Source organism: Urocampus carinirostris, chromosome 2 (assembly GCF_059441175.1).
Source record: "Urocampus carinirostris isolate Australia breed hairy pipefish chromosome 2, RoL_Ucar_1.0, whole genome shotgun sequence".
Taxonomy (NCBI): Eukaryota; Metazoa; Chordata; class Actinopteri; order Syngnathiformes; family Syngnathidae; genus Urocampus; species Urocampus carinirostris.
This window is the reverse complement of record NC_142350.1, coordinates 30865326-30888325: the sequence shown is the minus strand read 5'-3', so window position 1 is coordinate 30888325 and position 23000 is coordinate 30865326. Positions and strand designations below refer to the sequence as shown.

General features: G+C 38.7%; 1 protein-coding gene across 1 annotated transcript in view; it reads left to right on the top strand.

The window, feature by feature from the left end:
- The first annotated feature begins 1044 nt into the window (after nt 1–1044).
- Nucleotides 1045–23000, top strand: part of LOC148371643 (lysophosphatidylcholine acyltransferase 1) — a 28494-nt gene continuing 6538 nt past the window's right edge. Inside the window, exons 1-9 of the mRNA XM_088326187.1 lie at nt 1045–1528; nt 4721–4860; nt 12156–12370; nt 17221–17333; nt 19430–19490; nt 19622–19680; nt 20988–21022; nt 21171–21225; nt 21431–21513. Coding sequence (XP_088182313.1) covers nt 1406–1528; nt 4721–4860; nt 12156–12370; nt 17221–17333; nt 19430–19490; nt 19622–19680; nt 20988–21022; nt 21171–21225; nt 21431–21513 — 884 coding nt within the window. The 5' untranslated portion in view covers nt 1045–1405. The remainder of the gene's footprint in view (nt 1529–4720; nt 4861–12155; nt 12371–17220; nt 17334–19429; nt 19491–19621; nt 19681–20987; nt 21023–21170; nt 21226–21430; nt 21514–23000) is intronic.

The following is a 23000-nucleotide window of genomic DNA, read 5'->3' as shown; positions in this document are numbered from 1 at the left end:
TCCCCCAAGTGAGAAGCTCTCACTAAGATCCAGGCTGTGCAGTACAAGCCCCGGCCCTTTTATTATTAGTATTTTCTATTTATTTATTTTTTTACAGTAGGATGTACAATTATAATTGAACATACATTGTACTTCATACATTGTACTTCGTCAGATGAATACAGAATGTGTTGTATTTATAATAAGGCTCATTATATAAGGCTCCTACCTTTTTGCGGCTTCTAACACATATTTTCGTTTATTTTAGGTCCAATATGGATCTTTCAACATTTTGGATAGCCAACCCCTGGGCTTGCTTGTTGTTCCGCCTGCAGAGCCTGTTAAAAAAATAATAATAGTAATAATAAATACTTGTGCTTAATTGGTTTATTTGATTGATACTATTATTATTCTATTGTTTATTAAATGACATGCATTTACCTTAATTATTTTAATCCATTTTCAAATTAAATACAATTTAGTGTTAAAATCCCAAATGTTCAATCTATGGAGGTGAGTGGACGGGTAGGCAAGTGGGGGAGTTAGTTAGCGAAAGATGGACAGCGAGAGAAAATTAAATTAACACTAGAGGGTGCTCTTTCTTTTTTACCACTTTGGTTCTGGGTTGGAGTCCTTTATGTAAAATGAGAATTCTGCCGCAAGAGGGTAGTAAAGGATTATTTAAAAGAGTGGCATTATCAATTCAACGTTCGATGGGTCCCAATACTTATTATGTGACAAAGGAATGCCAGCACAATAATCAGGCTTGTGTTCTCAAAATCACTCGTAAAATTAAAATAACAAAACCCGTTTCCTTATCTGAGCACATAAATGCGCCATTTTAAACCAAATCAATTCTGTGTGTTCTAAAGGAAAGTCCGAGAATGCAATCTTGTCTCAAATTATTTTTTCTCCCTTCATATCAGCAAAGACTAGCTAAATTCTAAAATCAAACATCTTTACGAGTACGTTGAATAAAACTATCGTGTTAAACTTATTTACAGGTCAATATTTAAACACGTTGAACCTGCCTCAACGCTCGTGTCTTCGGAGGTGGTCGGAAACGTTTATTGCGCATGCGCGAAGGCAAGGCGACGGAATCGTGGTTCCGTTAGCATTCCGTGTTAGCGGATGGCTACGCTCATCGCGCCATGAAAGAAGGCGTCTCGGCGTAAAGATAGAGACTACTTCAAATAACTCCGCCTAATCCTCCCGGCTTGAGTCAGAGCTAGCCATTATCCCTCCATGGTGCCCGATAAAGGGGGATAGCCATAAGAACCGGACTTGTACAGTCGCCGTAATTAGCCACCAAGCCCTGTAGAAACTGGGCAAAAACTACTCTCTTTGAGGGAAGACTCGTTTGTATCCTCTTCGTCACGTTTGTATTTTATTACGTGGAGGAGCGTCGACGATTTTTGTTTTCGGGATGAGGTTACGGACTCGGAGACAACGTGCGATGGAGGGTGATGGGATGAAAATGGACCAAGCGCCTCCGTTCAGAAACCCTTTCGTACATGTCTTAGAATTCACGCCTGTGGAAAAGGCAAAGGTAGCTATGGTGCATGCACGCGATTGTGTCTTTTGGTTTGTTTAACTTTGCTGAAAAATGCAACAAAGCTGTCGCTGCTATTGTTAAGTTCACTCCTATGACGCGTGTTTATTTTTCTTGAATGTCAGTTGTGTATGCTAGCAAGCTAAAGTTAGCTGCATAAACCTTGCATTCTTCCATGTCTTATTGTCTCTGTTTTGATCGCACTTTTTAAAACAGTGTGCTTTAGAGAAAGAACAGGAAAATAATCTTAAAGCATTTAAATAGTGAATGGGCATGGACACCCCGTTAAATGATTATGGGCCTAGCTTTTTATAATTACATTTATAACTCTTTATTGTTATTGGTTACAACGTAAAAAACATTGTTTACAACAAGCTTAGACATGGCAAATGAGGAAAACACGTCATACATGCTTTAAAGATAAAAGGTATGTTAGGATAAATACTCAACTATCTACAAAGTAGAGTATAGATACTGGCCAAAATTGCAATTATAGTGCAGTGGCAAAGAGTGCATCATAATCCCAAAATCAGTTAACAAATATGATATCAATCCCCATTTTAATATAAATAGCCAAGATAGCAAGTGGGCTGTACTTCTGTGTCGCTTTTACGAGTCACTGAAAATCTTCAAAGCGCTTTACAATGTACTTCATACTAATCCATTTACACACCGAAAGCAGAGTCAGCCATGCAAGGTGCCTAGCTGCTTTACAGAGGCATTAGGAGTTCAATGTCTTGCCCAAGTTATACTTATACTTCACAGTTGTGTGCGCTTGTTTAGGGTGGTGATTGCCCTGGGAAGAAACTGTCTCTTAGCCTGTTAACCCTTGTTCTAAGGGACCTGTAGTGCTTATTTAAGGGCAGCAGGTCACAGATGTGGTGGCCGGGGTTACAGGAGTCTGTGTGATTTTTTTTTTTTTTTTTCTCTGCTGTGGTAACACAAACCGGCAATGTTCTCCAAATTCTTCTGAGAGCAGCCAATGATTTTCTAGGCTGTGTTTATGACCGTTTGTTTTTTCTATCATGTGTCATGCTTCCAGTGCACCACACTGTGACGCCGTATGCCAGAATGTTCTCACTTTTAGCCTAGACGAATGTTTGTGCATTTTGATTTCAAATCAGATCACTGCTTGAATTTGTATCTGCTAGAATCCATGTGTTCCTTTGAACATAACGCTGACGCATCTCAAACAATCGCAAGTTGAAAAAAAATGAACTACTGTCAAACGTCACGTCGATCTAGTAACTTCGACTTTGGTGAATCTTTCAGGACATCCTTGTGCTTATTCAACTCTGAGTGGTAACCCCATTTTCAGTGCGCCTTATCACAATAATTGTTGACAAAATGCAATCAGTCGTAATCTCATTCAAAATAGCATTAGGTCTCGTGGTTGTTCTTCTTACCAGAGCAGGGGTGGCAAACACGTGGCTCTAGAGCCGAATGCGACTCTTGGCCAATAAGAATGCGGCTCTTTTCTATATACTGTGGCTCTTTGCCTTGTTTCATGTTTACTTTTTTTTCTGTGTGTGCGTATTGAGGGTGGACACTTTCCTTGAAATCAACACAAGAACAATACATGTTGTACTGTAAGAAGAGGAGTGTGTTATGGGAAATAATGTGTTTTTCACTGTGTGTGTTTGTGTGTGTCTGCCTGTCATGGCAGGTCAGTGTGTGGTGTGGCTCTTTGACTCTCACAGTTAAAAATGTCGGCCCTTTGTGTCAAACTTGTTTGCCACCCCTGTGCCAGAGTAATAATTCCACACCAAAGGTGTCAAAGTCAAACGGAAGAAGGACCAAATACAGTATTTGGTTACATTACAGACATGTAAATGTCTCACCCTTGGGAGGATATCACCTTTCTAAAGCCAAAAAGGGTGACTAGCATGAATTGGATAGATCCAAGGAGAAAATGTTTTGAGTTGGCGATGGGGGTATTGTGAGATTTCCAAGAGTGCAACGAGTGTTTGAGGTTGTGTGTTTGAATTAAAATCTGCATATTTGACACTGGTAGGAGTGCAGTATTTATTCATGTTTAATGTGCACTAAATTCTGTCACACTATCACACATTTTTTTTCACAATTCCAAAGGTAAATGTTATCAGTAAGAAGAGCCCGATAATTGACATTTGGAGCAGACATTCATTTGCTGTAGAATCTTAAAAATCGGTGTAAGAAAGTTTTAATAATGCTAAAAGAAACAAATAATATTTGTTACAAATTCAAATAAAACTTTAATAGCTCTCTAAAACCTTTTAATGGTAAATAAATTAGAATTCAAAACAACTAACATGGCTAATCTTTCTCTAAAACCAAAAACCTATAGTGTAGGAAATAAAATTAGGCTTAGCAGCAACTGATATAAAGGTACATAAAAACATAATACTGCTCTGATTTTTATCACGATCATTTAATAAAAAATGTCAATGCAACCAGCATGATTTAAAATAACTTAATCCAAAAGCATCGAAATTTAAACTCAGCTGGGGAATTAAAAAGTGTGGGCACTCTTGTTTTAAAACCAGATTGACTAATGGTATGGTAACAGCTAACCACTCAGCCGTCCACATTAGCGTGCCTTTTAAGCTCTTTTTCAATCTCAAACGCGCACGCTTGATTGACGAACGTCTGTTATGATAAGACCTAATATATCAGTCTCCACCTGAATGCTTCCCTAAAACAAGCTAACTCCACTTTTACACTAACTCTTAATCACACAGACACTTTTCTTCCCCTGACATTTTAAAATCTCAATATTATCAGCTTACTTCACAGGCATGTTATGACTCAGAAGTTAGCAGAGCTGCCGCTGTTTACTCTGCTCTAACGTTAGTCTTCCTGCTTCAGTACCTCCAACCTCTCACACTAATTAGATCAGAAAATGCAAGGTGGTTAGCGTTTGAGACAGCGGGAGAGAGAGGTTCAGCTGCATCTTAGCCTAAGGTTCACCTCTACTATTAACCAAATAACACAATTTATTCAAGGAGAACTAACAACATACAATCAAAAAAAATACCTAACAATTTCTAGTGTATGATTCAACAATAAACCAAGATCATCTCAGGGGCTGTGGAAAATTTCTTTTGGGCCTTTGTCATAGGTTTTATATACTAAATATTCTGACTTTTTTCATGATAAATTGAATGCATTGGGTATGTTTTAATTTTCCATATTTTTCCGTCTCTACAGATGGCAGTTATGACGGTCACGCTATTCCCCATCCGTCTCTTCGTAGCTGCATTTATGATGCTTCTGGCTTGGCCTTTTGCGTTCCTGGCCTCAGCGGGACGTTCTGAGACTACAGTTGAACCACAGTGCCTCTGGAGGAGGTGGGTGACCTGCTGTGTTTGAGTGTCTGAAGTATCATTCACACAAGACATTCGGACACTAAAAGAGAATTGTGAAATGGTCTCTGTGGATTTTATCCTTAGTAAAAATCATTTTCAGTGACTTTATTAATTATTAAATATGGATAAGTTCTCCCAACAAGTTATCAGGGAGTCAACAATAAAAACGAACGATTGCTGAGTGCTCACTGTTCGAATACAATTAAATTTTTCTTTGTCATTTATTAAAATGATTATGCACATTGTTAACAACTTAAGACGTGGCACTCCAGGTAAAACATAATAAAATACTTAGAAGATGAAAATAAGATTTAAAAAAATGGGTAACATTTGCAAGCTACTGGTTATAGACTGACCTCATTTGTATGCACATCAGGAAATAATGCAATGACATTGGCAGTATAATTGTGCAAAAATAAGAATAAAGAAATGAACATGAAGATAAAATGATTTTGTGCATGTTTCAAGATAATGCACAAGTTGCAGAGTGTTTACAGTTTTGTATGTTTGTTTAGGGCAGTAATGGCTGTGCGTAAAAACTTGTTTATGGTAATCCCCTGCTGTATTGAGGTTTACTGAATGTGGTTTCAATATGTCGCTGATTTTCATTGTGCATTGTGTTCTGCATTTTGATTAGCTAAAGAGAGGAATATGCTTTTTATTGTGAACAAAGTTTTACCACTATAGTGCTGTCACAAATTGGAATTTCTGAAGACGATTTATAGTTAAATAAATAATCACAGTTGACGTATATATTGTCTTCCCCCTCTGCATTATATCTTACTATGATAATATGAGCCTAAAACTACTTACACTGTACACCTAATAACGAAGAGTAATTTAAAATAATCAAGCAGTCATTATTACGAAAGATTGTTTCTTTATTAAAAAACTGCAACTGATGTTATTGATTCATTGTTGAAGCCATAATAAAGTGCAAAAATGAGGAGCTCATATGAGGAATAAATACTTTAATTTCAACACACACACACTTAAAGTGAATTCAGAAGCAGGGCAGATAAATGTCCTTTTGTTTTGCTTTAAGTTTTAAGATTTTAACACAGTTAAAGTGAATACAGCAACAGCACCAGACAAATGTCTCTTTTCTGTTTCAAATTCTTAGACCTTGAAAACAAAACTGGCACACAGTAATAAGATGTCTGTAACTAAGTAGAATATATTTTCTTACAAACTGTTAAAAAAAATAATTGAACATCTCAAGCTCTGTTCACAAGACATCAGTATTTTAGTAGCAATTTACCGTGTAATACTATCTGTTAGTGTGCACCATTTTACCCCGTCCTGTTTGCATGTCATAACACGTATGTAAACTTCCAAGTGCCGTAAATTCCTATAGAGTGCACCTGATTATAAACTGCACCCACCACATTTTTAGAGGAAAACTGATTTTGTACTTACACAAGCCGCACCTGTATTTAAGCAGCATGCGCCCACATTAAAAAATGTAGCACAAACACAAAATTAACCCAAACCCGAAGTCCCGCGATTGAAACTGAATGTCCTTCGTTAAAGAACACAGTCCAAAATCACAGCCGGCAAAATGAACGGAGAATGATACCCGTACTTAAGGTTTGATGCAGACCTGCAGAGTCCGGGTCCCGTTGAAAGTAATCCAAGGAAAAAGGTGTATATTTCCAAAGGTAAGGGTGGGAAAAACATACATCCACTATTGTCCGCCGCGTCAACAAACACGTCTCACGTTTACTCCACTTCCCGTCAGCCCCTGTTGTTTTCACCCCTTCTTTTTGATTCGCCCGTGCAAAACACATCAGAATAAGTCTCTAAAATGAATACATTACAAAAATATACAGTTGCAAATACATATTATACATGGTTACACATTTTTACAAAAAAAGACGGTACACCAAGAGAGTTTTCAAAGCTTTAATAATAATAATATAACTTTCATCCCAAACGGTGCCTGTGACAGGTAGCAACACGCCAGCAACACAGTAAACAGGTCTGTTAAAAAAACATACCGTACTTGTAAAAGTCACGGTAAACCGTCCTCATCATCCTCCTTAGAACTGAAGCTATCAAAGTCGTCTTCCCCAGTGTCGGAAAGAAACTTTGTCATATAGACGTCGTTCCACGCTCCCATCCACTCCTGATTCTGTGCCCTCCTGTCCGTCACTCAGCAGACCGGCTTTTCGGAACCCGTTGGTGATGGTGGATTTTTTTATGCTGCCCCACGCTGTCAGGATCCACTGGCAGACTTGCGAAAAATTTGCCCGTCGCATGCGGCCAGTTTTAGTGAAAGATTTCTCGCCGCTAGTCTTTCTCGGCGCATATATTCCACCGGTCTAAATCTTACCTTTTGTACTCGAGCGCCGCTGCCGGCCGTTAGAAAAATTACCTTAATTAGCCACATCACTGAATAAGCCGCAGGGTTGAACGTTTGGGGAAAAAGTAGCGGCTTATAGTCCGGAATTTACGGTATATCCAACTGACAAGCTGCAAGCTCTGGATTGTTTGCCTTTCTTCCTTAGCCAACTAGCTTGGTGAATTGTATCGGGTGCCTGGTCTCCAAATGCTGCTTGAAATTAGTTTTGTTAGCTCATTTCAATTGAACCTTCTTAGATCAATGTTTGCAAACCACTTCTTTGTTTTTTGGGGCTTACTGCTGTCGCTCGATGTAAACTCGAAATGTGTTTAATATGCTTAAGTGGTGCGTGGTTTTGAAACAAAAACTTGACCTGCAATGATGATTCCTTCCTGAGATTGCTCAGGAAAAATAATCTAAAACAGCAGCTGCAGGTGTCCTTTTACAAAGCCACAGTGGAGAGCATTCTAACATACTGCATTACGGTGTGGTATGCTGGGTGCACAGCAGCAGACAGGAAAAAGCTCCAGAGGATCATCAAAACAGCCCAGAAAATCGTCGGTTGCTCTCTGCCCAGTCTGGAGGACATTGCCTGCTCTCGCTACCTCAGCAGAGCAGAAAACATCATCAAGGACTTTTCTCACCCCAGCCACCACCGCTTCGACCTGCTGCCTTCCGGCAAGCGCTACAGGTCACACAAAGCAAAAACAAACAGGCTCAGAGACAGTTTCTTCCCCACAGCCATTACCACCCTAAACAGACACCGCACAGAAAACTGAAAACTCATGCCAACACTACCTCATACGAATATAATCAGGGATCAGAATTTTCCGCAGATCCGCGGATTTCCGCTGTTTTTGAACCCCAAAGGCATTCCGACTTTTTCACTTTTTCTCTTGCGTAGCAAACAAATTCAAAATCCGACTGTCTCACTCTTTCCTTTATTGCTCTGGCGCACCCTGGCGGCTGTTAGAAAAATTGGCCGCCCTGGTTTATTCCTGGACGCTGGCTATTTCAGCTGAAAATGAAAATCTCCATTCTGATCCCTGTATTAATGAGACTTTTGGGTTCATTAAGAACATGGTTGTTGTTCAATAATAAAATTAATCCTCAAAAATACAACTTGCCTAATAATTCTGCACTCCATGTATATACAGTGATCCCTTGTTTTTCGCCGGTATTCAGTTCCGAATAAGTCCCGCTATAGTCAAAACCTGTTAAGTAATAACATTTACTAGATATGTGTTATATATTTAATACATAGGACTAACAAAATAACAAGTCAAGTCATGTTTATTTGTATAGCCCTCAATCACAGAGTCTCAAAGGGCTATGCCATAGTTGGAACGGTTTATTCAAACACAAAGTCGCCGTCTCACTTTAAAAAAAAGCAGACTTACAACTATTTTTATGTGTATATATATATATATATATATATATATATATATATATATATATATATACCTACCTACGGATAAAAACAGAATTGCAATTGAATGAATGGTCTGCGTTGTCATTATACAATAGTACAATGAAATTGAAGGGCTTCTTGCAAACCAGGTTATAGCGAGGTATTACTGTATTTTCTCTAACCTAAGTGCAGGGGCTTTAGTTATCATTTTAATGTCAATGTTTATTAGCAAAATCAGATGGTAGCGTTATGGTAAAGTATGATCGAACATTAATAATAGTTTGATGACTGCCTTATTGAAGTTAGGTTATGTGCATCACTTACCTATGATTTTTTTAACTTCTAAACATTGGCAAGCATTGACCACAATTGCCTAAAATAATGTCTGGAAATCTGTCTGAACCCCATTATGTATACATTCTAGAGCAGGGGTGTCTAAGTCAAATAGATCGAGGGGCCAAACACAAAAGCTGGCGACAAGCCAAAGCCATGTTGATATATTTTTTTTTAAATTTTATTTTATTTATTTTTTTAGTTTTTTAAATGATGCATTTAGTCTAATGAACCAAATTCATTCCACTTAAAACCTGACAAATATAGTCCACTTTAATCATATAAAGAAATATTTATTTTTGGCCCTGTCAATAATCTTCAATTTTCAACTGGCACAAAAAACAGATGTATTTTTTTTTTTAACACAAATCTCTATAACAAGAACTTTAAATGAAATAATCGTGTGTTATCAGGTACCACTAGTAGCCTACGAATTCTATTTCAGCAAAAATGGCAGGAATTTACTTCAAAGGAAAAAAAATTCCAATTTCTTTACATTCACTTAACTGAATTTTAAATACATAATTAGAAAAAACTAAAGTGCAAAAATACATTGGCCACACTTTAAGAACAAGAACTGACAGTTAAAAAAATACATGGTGTATGATACAATAATAAATCAAGATCATCTAGTGGGCCGTAGAAAATGTTCACCCGGGCCGCATGTGGCCCACAGGCCTTGATTTTGACATTGTGGTTTAGCGCACTGTGCAACTCGTTTATAATCGGGTGTGTCTACATTTTCTCAATCCACGTGGGTAACTGAGACATAATTAAACTGCTGAGAAATACATCAATACACTCTGGTTTTACTGGTTTCAGAGTATAGGTCACGGTAGTACCCATAAAAGATCTTTGATTTCTACTGGTGACTGTATATAATCACCGGTATTTCTTTTAAGAGCCATTATGAGGGATTTTTTCTGGTTACGTTGCAGTTGGCTGGCTAGGATTTTGCCAGATTTGTTATTGTATTTGAAGTTCCCGTATATCAACTGCTGTTTGATGAATTCTTATTTTATCCTCCAGCAGTGTTGTTTTGTTTTGTAATTCAGTTTATACTTGATTTTGTGTTTCTTATGGCTCAGTCATGTCTTTAATTTTGTCTTCCAAATCTTTTTTTTTTTTTTTTTTAATTTCTGCTGCTATTTCTTTTTACGCACGATTGAACGCAGATTTAAGAAGGAGGTTGAATGTTTTTGAGATGAAGTCTTTGAGGACTATGTTAGGAGTGACAAGATTGGATAGACTGAGAAATGAAATTGTGAGAGACAGAACTGGAGTAGTCGTGGAACTGAGCAAGCTTGTTGATAAGAGGGTACTCGGTTGGTTTGGACACATGGAGAGGATGGATGAGGAGCGAATGTTGAAGAGGATCTACAGAGCAGAAGTCAATGGAAGGAGACCAAGAGGAAGGCCGCGATTGACGTGGATGGATGGTGCTATGAGTGCACTGCAGGAAAGAGGTTTAAATATAACGGAAGCTAGAGCTCTTGTTGGTGATAGAAAGGAGTGGAGAGGTGTTGCGAAAGGATAGTGGGATTGTGGATGGGCTGGGCACCCGTATGATGCGTCAGGGGTAAACCAGTGAAAGCTGTCGGGCCCTGCTGTTGAACAAAAGAGTGTGTTGTGTCACCCTGACCCGAGTGACATGGCCGGTTTCTGGTGTCCCATTTCATCTGGTTTATTCCTGGACGCTGGCTATTTCAGCTGAAAATGAAAATCTCCATTCTGATCCCTGTATAATGGTACTCATGTCTATGTTCTTGAACATGTCGACTGCTCACCTTGCACAATGTCTGACCATTTCTTTTTTCTGCACTATGATGTCTATGTTTGCACCAATGCATATGCTGACTATTTTTTTGCACTATGATGACTTTGCACCAAATGCAATATTGCACAACCCTTATGATACCAACGGTATCACGATAACACTGTATGTAACATCCCACATGCCGACATTTCATGTGTAAATACCATGTAAATTATAACTATAGCCTTATCCCCCTTATTTTATAACCTTATCTTCTCTGTTCCTTTATCTTCTTGGCTCATACCTCACTGTGAATGTGTAAAACTGGAGTGTCATGCCCAATTTCGTTGTCACATTATGTTAACCCATTTTGTAACAATGACAATAAAGGTATATTCTATTCTATGATACACACAGAGAGCCGGTGCTGTTTACATCCGCGCGTGCATTGCTGCTTGTTGACGTCATTTCCTCGACATTTCACTCAAGGGGAGTCCCGAAGGGGCCGGAGAGAAAAAAAGACGGTAATAGCGAATGTGAAAAACATTTGCGATTAGGCCAATACCCTTACAGAACGCGAAGCTCTGAAGCCGCGAACGTCGAACCGCAAAGTAGCGAGGTCCCACTGTATGTCATATTTGCGACAGCCCTAGACCTTTCTACCTGCTAAACTTGCTCTGGAGCCACATCCGTGTCTTTGGCGCTCCCTAGTGGCTCCTTGGCTTTTTTTCAAAAGCGTTAAACTAAAAATATTTGGTCTCTGTTGAACAGAACTGGAAGGTAAATGCAGCTTTTCATAATGTCCACATAATGGCGGCAAAGTGTCATGTAAAGTAAAGTGGATCGGGTCATTAATCCTTACAGTTCTGCAATAAAACACTCAATATTATTTTTTAAATTATAGTTTCACAGTACAGAAGTGTTTATAAAAATGTTTATAAAGTACAATACTTGTATTCGGTAAACAAATACTTAAGCCAGTATTTTATGTTTGATCTTGATTAATTAATACATAATTAAATTAATAAATAAAGGATTGCAATTTGCTGGTTTTGACTATCGCGGGCCATTACGGAACGCAATCCCCACGAAAAAGAAGGGATTACTTTACTGACAAAATGACTAGTTTTCATTTGGTACATCATCTGAATAAAATGTCTTGTCACTGAAATACTAAATACTGTAACTGAACTGTGCTCCTTTCTAACACTGCTGACTCTCTCAAAATCACAATAACAAAATTGCCTGGGGTCAATGGCAAGTCCCAGGCTGAAGAGTGACCGGCTTTGACAAAAATGTTTATTCCTCACAGTGCTTGTGTAACATGTTGTGCTTGCGTCTTCATGACGAAGCTAATTACATTATTTGACACATTTTCTGATCTGCGATATTTATCAAGGAATATTTTTAACAAGAATCCCTTATGGTTTCAGATTGGTCGACATCATTTTAAAGATCATCATGCGGGTCATGTGGTTTGCGGGTGGGTTCCATTGGATGACAATTAAAGGGCAGAGGGCATTGCCTGCTGAAGCGCCCATTCTCACTCTGGCACCCCATTCTTCGTACTTTGATGCCATCCCAGTCACCATGACAATGGCCTCCATTGTCATGAAAGCCGAGAGCAAGGATCTACCTTTGTGGGGAAGTAAGTGTCTGTTTTTTATCATTTGATTGATATCCTGTTTATTAGAGGTTCTTAACTGGCCTGGCTTTAGGATCCACCGTACCACACTTAGTTCTAGCAAAGAAAAAAAAATCTACTTCTCAAATGTATTAAATTAAAGGATTGTGCTGTCTATTACAGGGTTACCGTGGATCCCTGAAAAGTCTTAAAAGGCATTTAATTCATTATTCCAATAATAAACCCTTAATTGGCATTAAAATGTCTAAAATCCATTTTTTTAAGTTTTAAGGATATAAACAAATTAAAAGATTTAGCAACATACATCAATTGTCTTTTTTTAACAATTTACTAATTACCTTAGATGGCAACATGGCCAAAACGGTTGGACACATGTCTTAGGTCTAGCCACAATACACATAGCAAGTTGGGACAGAGACGTTTTCTTTGGACCATGAGAAAGAGTACATTTAAATAGAAGTGGCTTTCCGACCAACATTTCTCTCCATGGCTAAAAGGAGTGCCAGGTAATGTGCACGAGGCAAGGTGTAATGTGTGAAAGCAATATATATATATATATATATATATATATATATATTATTTATTTATTTATTTTTTTTTTCCAATTGTATTTTTTGTCGACTTGGTCTTAAATTTCATTTCTAAAGACATTTGAAAAGCCTTACATTTAACTTGCATTAAGCTGTAGGAACCCTGTTCTGCTAAAGATAGTAGAATATACCCACAATTTTAAAAATGGCAAAACATAAAATAATTTGAAGTCAATAAATATTCCCTTTAATGCCACACACTTTGTTTCAGTGCCTTTGTCTTCAAGATATAAAAAAACAAAAAATATCTTAAATATATTATTGGCTGTATCTGACTATGGCCATGCTCATTATGTGTAAACAAACTTTACCTGTCTTTCTGTAGTTATAGCGGGCGTCAACTCCCATTCGTGGGCCTTATTGCCAATTACTGTTGAGAAGTGTAATTGGGTATCAGTTATTTTTATACTTCGCATTCTTTGGCCAAGTCAAAATCCAGCAGCCCACTGAAAACGGGTCCGCAATTAACTTTGGGACGCACTAGTTGAGAAACAATGCCATACATTATGCAAAGTTTGGGATTTGAGGCTTATGTTGACATGTAAATTAAAAAGGTTGGGTGCAACAAAAAACATTGCCCCAATTATTAATTGGTGATAATATAACCTCGTCTGCCACATTCTAAAAATCATATAGCAGGTAACATTAAGACCAGGATCTGTACCATCCAAACAGTTGCAAATCCACTACAATGGCGCCATCTGCTGCCAATATGGTCTCTAGTTACTGAGTGGAGCGGTAGATTGATACGCTTAGCTTGCTGTCAAAACAGTCAAAACGAATTGCCAGACTGCCACTCACTGCAGTGCCAGTCTTCTAGTAAAAATGAAAAATAAAAACAAATCTGGTGGAATAAAAGAAATGGCAAGCTGGTTGATTGTCAACTGTAGTTGGTCATACATGAGTTGTATTAATTTCTCGCCTGTATTTAAAATTTCGCATTAAACATGCCAAATAATCGATAGTTCTTATTTCAGTTTTAATAATTGATTATTCAGAATAGATTTTAGTATGGTAGGGCAGTGTTTTTCAACCACTTTGCCACGGCACAGTAAATAATCAACATACTGTGCTGTGGAAATTATACAATTATTCTGTCTGTGCAGTCTAGTAAAATGTCTCTTATTTTGGTTTACTTTTACCAGAGGTGCAAAGTCACTGACTGGTGGGAAGCTCCGGATTTTTTTTTTTCTATGAAAGAAATGTCTCTTAGCTCAAAAAAGGTTGAATAAAACTGGCGTCAAGTGGCTGCTCACGTAGTCTTGAGGAGAAGCCTCATTTAACGGTAAAAACTCATCCGGTCTCAACCAAGTGGGGTATCAGACTATGAAATGGTTCCTAACAATGCTAAACTAAGTCAGCTAGAAGACTTCTTACTCGAGCTTAACCATGCCCAACGTTTCAATAAAAGATCATGCTTTGCTTCCGTAAAACCAACACCAGGGATATGTGGAAAGGCATTCAGGCCATTACCAAATACAAGCCAACCACCGCCCCAGTGCAGGACACTAGCATGGACTTTCTGAATGACCTCAACAAATTCTTTGGAAGGTTCGAGGCACAAAACGGCACCACTGCAGCGAAAGCGGTTCCAAATCAGGACGAAAGAGCACTCCACCTGGACTCATCTGACGTGAGGAAGACCCTGAGAAGGGTCAACACAAGGAAGGCTCCAGGCCCGGACAACATTCCGGGGCGGGTACTTAGGGAGTGCGCCGATCAGCTGGCTTGTGTACTAACAGACATTTTCAACACCTCGCTAGACCAAGCCAAAGTACCATCATGCTTCAAATTTGCCAACATCATCCCAGTGCCAAAGAAACCCCAGATCTTATAATTCAACGATTACCGGCCCGTTGCACTGACTCCTATCATAATGAAGTGCTTTGAGAGACTGGTTAAAGAGCACATCACCTCCAGTCTCCCCTCCTCATTCGACCCCTTTCAGTTTGCCTACAGGACAAACCGCTCCACCAGGGATGCCATCTCCTCTGCGCTTCACCTGAGCCTGACACATCTAGAGGAGAAGAACACCCATGTGCGGATGCTGTTCCTGGACTTCAGTTCAGCATTCAACACCATCATCCCACAACATCTGGTAGACAAAATGAGACTCCTGGGTTTCAACACCCCCCTGCGGAACTGGCTGCTGGACTTCCTCTGTGACAGACCCCAATCAGTGCGGATAGGTCAGAACAGTTCAGATGTCATCTACCTCAGCACGGGTTCCCCCCAAGGCTGCGTCCTAAGCCCCTTGCTGTTCACCTTGATGACACACGACTGCGCCCCTAGGTCCGCCACAAACCACATCGTGAAGTATGCTGACGACACAACAGTGGTGGGCCCATCAGGGATGACAACGACCTGGCCTACAGAGAGGAGGTGGAGCAGTTGGTGGGCTGGTGCAGGGACAACAGCCTGGTCCTGAATGTTGACAAAACTAAAGAGATCATTGTCGACTTTCGGAAAAACCAGCCCAACCATGCCCCACTTTGCATCAACAACAAGGCTGTGGAGGTTGTCAGCAGTATCAAGTTCCTAGGGGTGCACATTACAAACAAACTCACCTGGTCCGTGAACACTGCATCACTGGTTAAGAGGGCACAGCAGCGCCTGTACTTCCTGCGGAGGATGAGGAGAGCCCACCTGCCCCCACCCTCCCTCATCACATTCTACAGGGGCACCATAGAGAGTATCCTGACCAGCTGTATCTCTGTGTGGTGTGGAGGCTGCAGCGCTGCCGACTGGGGTAGTGTGAGGAGGGTAACGAGGACAGCAGAGAAAATAATCGGGACTACACTTCCCTCCATTCAGGACATTGGCCAGAAGCGCTGCCTATCCCATGCTAAGAACATTACCGGGGACCCCTCTCACCCCCATCATGGACTGTTCACTCTGCTAGCCTCTGGGAAGAGGTACTGCAGTGTGCGGTGCAGGACCACCAGGCTCCGCAATAGTCTAGTCCCCCTAGCCATTAGACTGTTAAATGGTCAATCTAACATATAGTTAACTTAAATCTAAACGGCTGCTAATCTGACTTTTTGCACTACTGGCAGTTTTTTATAGCTTGCCACTCATTGCACATTGCTCTCTGCACTATGGTAATTACAGCGTTATTGTTACAGTGTTAATGTTACTGTGTACCTGACTTGTTAACCTGACTGCCCATTTTGCACATCTGGTTAGCTACTCTTCTTGCACTATCGGCACTATGGTAAAATACTATACGTAGCCAAAATACAATACAACTTTATTTATATCTGTACATTCAAGGAAACTGTGGGGGTCAGATGCATTGACATTTCGTTCTGTATACACGTGTACTAGAATGACAATAAAGTAGATCTGAATCTGAATCTGAATCTGTAAAGACGTTATGGGACATACTGTGATGAGGCTTTAGCCTATCAGGTTAAGCTACTTAAAAAGCACTGACGTGAGGCTTATTTATTTTTATTTTTTTTCCAGTTTTTACAATGGCACTCACACAATTGTTATTTTCAAAATGTACACCATACTGTTCTCCTAAAACATTCAATGCCGTGTTTTGTTACAAAATTCAGATCACATTTTGTTGCTTTCAATGTACTCATGTATTTGAATTTGGTTGGTATGTCAGAAAGGTGGAAGAATACCAATGCTCAAATTGAGTAGAATCCAGAATAGGCATTCAGACCTGATCAGCCACTGTGCCGTGTGCAAAGTCTCTCTTGGAGTTGTTGTCGTAATCCCTCGGGGTTTGAATAAATGACAATATTTACATGAATGTACTACTCACCCTGTCTTACCTCTGTTTTGCTTGTTTTAATTACAAATTTTGCGAGAGTCATAGTTCTCCATATAGTTATTCTTCTTTCTTTTTTTTTGTCTTTTGTGGGTTATATTTAGATAGCTGATGATGGATCCAAATTAGATGTTAAGGATGCAGTTGTACAAGTGGGTCACACTTTAGTGTGCACAGTGCATATATTTTTGAGACACGTTCCAGTATGTGCTTTTAGTGTGTGTTTATGTGGAAAACATCATATCTAAAAAATGTTATCTACTGTGTACTGAGCAACATAATATTTAAAAAATGAATTGAATATTTCTTGCTGTATTCAACTGAATTTAACTCTTTTTACCATGGATTTTGAATCCTACAAATACATGTAAACCATCATTTTTTTTTCTTCTGCTCCCATTATTTTCAATTTTTTTAAGAGCTTAGTCCTGCTTGACTAGAGATTTGATAAGTTTGTGGCTTTGTCGTTTCCCCCCCAGCTCTGATAAAATACATTCGGCCAGTGTTTGTATCAAGGTCAGACCAGGACTCAAGAAGAAAGACTGTGGAAGAGATTAAACGCAGAGCTCACTCAGGAGGTGAATGGCCACAGGTAATGAAACGGCACAATCATTCATTTAGGAAACATTTTTGGCATATTTTGAACTGAACATCCTCGTAAATGCTCACGTTTCAGACAGCCAAGAAAGATGGCTCTTCAGTTGAATTGAACACAGTCTGTTAACTGATGTGGTTTGATTTTCTGATTTGTTTTAACACAAATGTAAAAGAAAACATTCTCATTAAGGTAACGATTTGGCATAATTGGTTCTAGAATCAAAGCCTGCCCAATCATACTTATTTTGGTCAATTTCTAGTTTTGTATGTTAGCACACAGCAAAATATCAGTCATTTGTGGTTCTTAATTCATAGATCTGACAGCGCTTGTTATCAGGGAATCTGAATGTGAGGCAGATGACAGCCAGTGGCTGCAGATTTAAGTCGGCACTTATTGTATTACTTTTGATCGGCACCCTTGTACAGTGGTACCTCGACTTACAAATGTTTTAGGTTAAACCTTAGTAAGTACAGACACTTCTGTACTTATAGACGAGTTCCGGACGATTGTTCGTATATGTTGCATTTGTTCGTAAGTTGCTTCAGTGCTATATTTTGTATGTTTAAGGTTTATATTATGTTTAAGGCTTGTATACATAACCTGTTTTGTACCAAAAAAATAAACATTTTGTAAAATAATATGCTCTATAATGATAAATCAAGTTAAGTTTAACTTACTTTTGGAAGATGAGCTTTAAGAGGTCCTCCTCTGTGGTAGAGAGTGGCCGAAAAAAAGCGATCCAACCATTTTCATAACTGCATCAAGCTTTCTTGTTCCACTTTCGTTTCAAAAGAAATGTCTCGCCTCTTCTTTACACCAACCATATTGAATGGATGCACGGGATATTAAACAATAAAGATGTCAAAGTTCTTAGCACGCTGGAGATACAGTATAGAATGTTTACACACGAACTAGGAAGAGGAAACGGATTTCTTCTTCGGGGTGGATGCTAGGTGACTTCACAGCGTCACCACACTCCAGTAGCGGCGGAAAGAAGCACTACAGTAATGTCATGTACTCGAAAATAGGTGCACACAATACAAAATCAAACACACAGCAAAGTCCAGATACTTTTCGACATCCCCAAAAAATCTCCATTTCTACCATTTTTCGTAAGTCGAATGGTCATAAGTAGGGAAGCGTCTTAAGAGTGTTTTGTAATAAAATGGTTCGACGACATGTCCGGGGCACTTGTAACGTTGATCACAGGTAATTGGAACGATTTGTAGGGGTGAGGTTCGTCCATTTTCCTCAGCAAAAAAATAATTTTTGGGTGCCCTCATTATTAACTCTTAAGTGCAGATGATTGATGGGAACCGGAACAAAGTTTTTTGTTCTACAGTTAGTGTTTTATTTTTATTAAATTGAAGTTCTATCATTCTCACATCATGATGTGTAGGTCCTCCCTCTCATGTTAATTTGTTATATTACCATGAAATATAAACCTGGACACGCCTTAAAGCATTTAGGAATGGGTTCTGTCAAAGTTCATGAACTTATAAAGTTATCTGCAAAGACAGCCCAAAGAACACTGGTTTTATTGCATTACATGCGCCAAGAAATTAGAGTGAGGTGAGATATCTAAAACTCAGTTAGTACGGGGCTTCGGACTTCCTCATAGATGGCCAACATTTTGCATCCACTCTTACAAGGTTAGCGTTTTTGGACACCTTGACGCAATGAATTTAACTCTGTATATAATAATTGAGACCCCTTTATAATTTTTTTTGCGATACGTTTGCATAATAAGGAAGACATGAGATGACTATGCTGACTGATAGCGATTAAAGATTCACTAGCTGTTGTTGGTTTGGTCGCCATATTTGCTCTGCTTGTGATTCTTGGATACCATAACTATGGTGACCGTGTTTTAGCGCTCTCTGTCCAATATATGAATTGATATTTGTAATTTAGTAACTCTGCCCTCCAAAGAATTTGCCTACCTTCGGCACTGGAGTTGGAGAGCCTCGTAATTCATCTTTTTTTCCAGGGATTTATATTTCATATTAAATCCGCAAAAACACATTTTCATAATTAAGTCTGTGTGTGTTTTTTTTTTAACGTTTTTTTTGTTTTCTTTTTTCATGCAGATAATGATTTTTCCAGAGGGCACTTGTACAAATAGATCCTGCTTAATTACCTTTAAGCCAGGTAATTTGTTTTACACCCTTGCCTCATGCTTTCTTATAAACTGTACTTCTACATAAAATCAGGTTATTTATGGATATCCAAATTGTTTTTTCACATGTATCATCCTTAGTGTATTAATTTTGCTTTTGCAGGGGCATTCATCCCAGCAGTACCAGTGCAGCCCGTTGTGATGCGATATCCGAATAAACTGGTATGAATCTTCAAATCATGAATAAGCTTGAATGATTTTAAACAATATTTGAGTTCTAAAGCTATAAGTCAGATTCATGGTAAACTCATTGAAATGAAATTAAGTCTGTTTAGATAAATCTAAGTTTCTAAAGATGTCATCTTCTGGTCGGTAAGGATGTTCTGTAAATACTGTAAAACCATTTGAGCTTTGTATTTTGTTCTGTCAGCGGTCGACTTTTGTCAATCTCAATTTATTAGTGGTGTAACATATTAATCAGTCATCTATGATCTGGTTGGATCAATGTCTACATTTCTGAACAAGTGATGTCGCGAATGTTTTTTGAGACAAACACTGTTCAATGTCTATGGCGCATGTGCAAATCTCACCTAGTGTGATTACAAACAAAAGAAGGGAGCCTCAGAAAACCTCTCTGGGCATGGAAAACACAAGTGTCGGTGCATTTTGCTTCCCCTGGAAAGAATTTAAGTGAATAATACCAGAACCGTGTGCCACTAGTGTCACACAAGAAAGCTGTTTGACAGAGACGCTGTATCCATGTATTTGAAGCGAGATCACCTCTGTACTTTGCTGACTCGAGTTAAAATTGTTAAATATTTTATTTAGAAGAAAATACAAGAAGTTGGGGATAAATTATAGTCTTGATTGTTGTGCTTACAATGAATGGGTGGGCTTCCAGGGCAACGAAGAGCTAGCAGATGACAAATGCTCACTATATTATGGTAGATTTAGGGAAGTCTTGTGCACTTTAAGTTGTTTTATCAAGTACGTTTACCAACCTCTAGTGTCTATTTTTTTATTTGTTGTTTATTTTTCTTCAGATGTCACATAATATCTGATGGAGTGCTTTACTTCTAGTCTGACGCAGTTTGTTGATGGCCTTTCAAATTAAATTATTTTTACTTTGCCTGCGAGCTCAAATAATTATTTTTTTTACTTTTGCTTGAACTAAAAAAGTTATCCAATCCGTGACTGATCCGTTTCATGTAATATGGTAGCAGTTTTTTCTTCTTCTTCTTTTTTTAATTTTTATTTTATTTTTTTTTTGAGACAGAGAGGGATCTGATGGCCTTTTCTAGCAAAGCATTAGAACATATCATGAATAACAATAGCTCAATCTTAATTTAATAGCAATAATGCGTTACTACTACTGTTTGGAAGTGGATTTATTTATATTTGCCTTCATTTAAGCCTTTTTGAGAAATCAAACACAATATTGGTCATCAATTAGTAAAACCATAACTGAACATGTCTTAAATTAGGTACATGAATCAAACTGTATTTCCTATCTGTTTTATTCTGCGAAGGATACAATCACTTGGACATGGCAAGGGCCCGGAGCGTAAGTATTTCTCACTTTCACCATGTACAATATTACTAGTATGGTTTACTGGAATAAAAGTGGTGTATAGCAGATGCATATTCTCTTCTCCTGCATGTCAGACAACATACTTTTTGTAATTTCTGATCCAGTGTTTACTTTTCTCTAGGTTTAAAATACTGTGGCTTACACTTTGCCAACTACACAATGACTTTGAAATAGAGGTAAGTATGTACGTGTATGTCATTGTTCATCAAATCATACTGTATGTGTTCTCTTGTTTCGACCTTTTATTAGTTTCTCCCCCCAAATCCATGAAAATGTTTTCCCATTGTTTTGGAGGTGGGTGGGTTGGAAAGAAACTTAAAAAGTTGGCTGTTAATGACAAACTGCACCAGTAGTTGTTTTATGTGATGTCTCCTCCTGCAGTTCCTTCCCATCTATACTCCATCTGAAGAGGAGAAAAGAAACCCTGCTCTCTTTGCTATTAATGTGAGGCATGTAATGGCCAAGTAAGTTTGATTTTGTATTTTTTTATCAGTTGAAAAAATCCAATTACACTTAACACTCACTTTGACTTGACGGGAGATGCACCGAATTTCTGGAACCAAACATTTTTTGAAGTCAGAAAAAAAACCTGTAAAAAGTACCGTATTTTCCGCACTATAAGGGGCACCGGGTTATAGGGCGCACCCCGAAAAAATACTTTTTGGTCCTATTTTTGACATAGATAAGACGCACCGGATTATAAGGCGCTACAATGGGAACGTGGACAAAACAGTCAGATAGTTAAGTCCAACTTATTACCCCCTTAACATTCCCAAAGCTTGCAAAGACGCAAATACGTGTCGAGAACACGTGCGGATGCGGTGTCCATAAGATGTCACTCAAATGCATCGTTCCATCATTCGGAAGGTTAAAGTCTTGGGATTCAAGAAATGCTAACCATTCCTTAATATCTATTTTCTTTTTCGCTCGCAACTTTACTGTGCATATGACAATAAACACTTGGAATTGAGTTTAATTTAAAAATAGACACTCCATTCCATCCATTATCTGCACCGCTTATCACAGAAACATCGAGTTCAGTCTGAAACAAGATACAGGGACAATATAAAACCCGAAGTAGCTCACCGAAGTCGTTGTGTTCATAATAATGTGCAGCCAATGTCCTCTTATATCCGTGAGGGTAGTAAATCCAGGAGAATAAAATAATTTCAAATACAGAATAGAAAAAAATGCCATAAACATTCATCTTTTTTGGCCAATTGCAGGCTTTGTGTTGCCGTTTAAGCCAATGCCAGCCTGTAAATGATAAAAAGGATCCGCCCCTTGACCTCCGAATAACTTAAGCCAATAGTGATCGATTCAAATGATGATTGACACATTGGTTAGCCAATGAAACGCCGGTAAATAAATCCCAGCATACACCGTTGTTTTGGCCAATTGCAGGCTTTGTGTTGCCGTTTAAGCCAATGCCAGCCTGTAAATGATAAAAAGGATCCGCCCCTTGACCTCCGAATAACTTAAGCCAATAGTGATCGATCCAAATGATGATTGACACATCTTTTTCGGCCAATTGCAGGCTTTGTCTGCCGTTTAAGCCAATGCCAGCCTGTAAATGATAAAAAGGATCCGCCCCTTGACCTCCGAATAACTTTAGCCAATAGTGATCGATCCAAATGATGATTGACACATTGGTTAGCCAATGAAACGCCGGTAAATAAATCCCAGCATACACCGCGTACTACTTGGCGTTCGGGGGAAAATCTAGTCGGCGGCTGCAAGTTAGTTGGAAAACTTTGCAATTTTAAAATTGATCCATAAATAAGGCGCACTGTATTATAAGGCGCATGGTCAGCTTTTGAAAAAAATAAAGGCTTTTAGGTGCGCCTTATAGTGCGGAAAATACGGTAATGTAAAAAAATTGATGTTGTGATTATGCCATGTCAGTTGTAGGGCATAAAGTTGGCTTTCACCAAGGGGAACATTTTTCTCA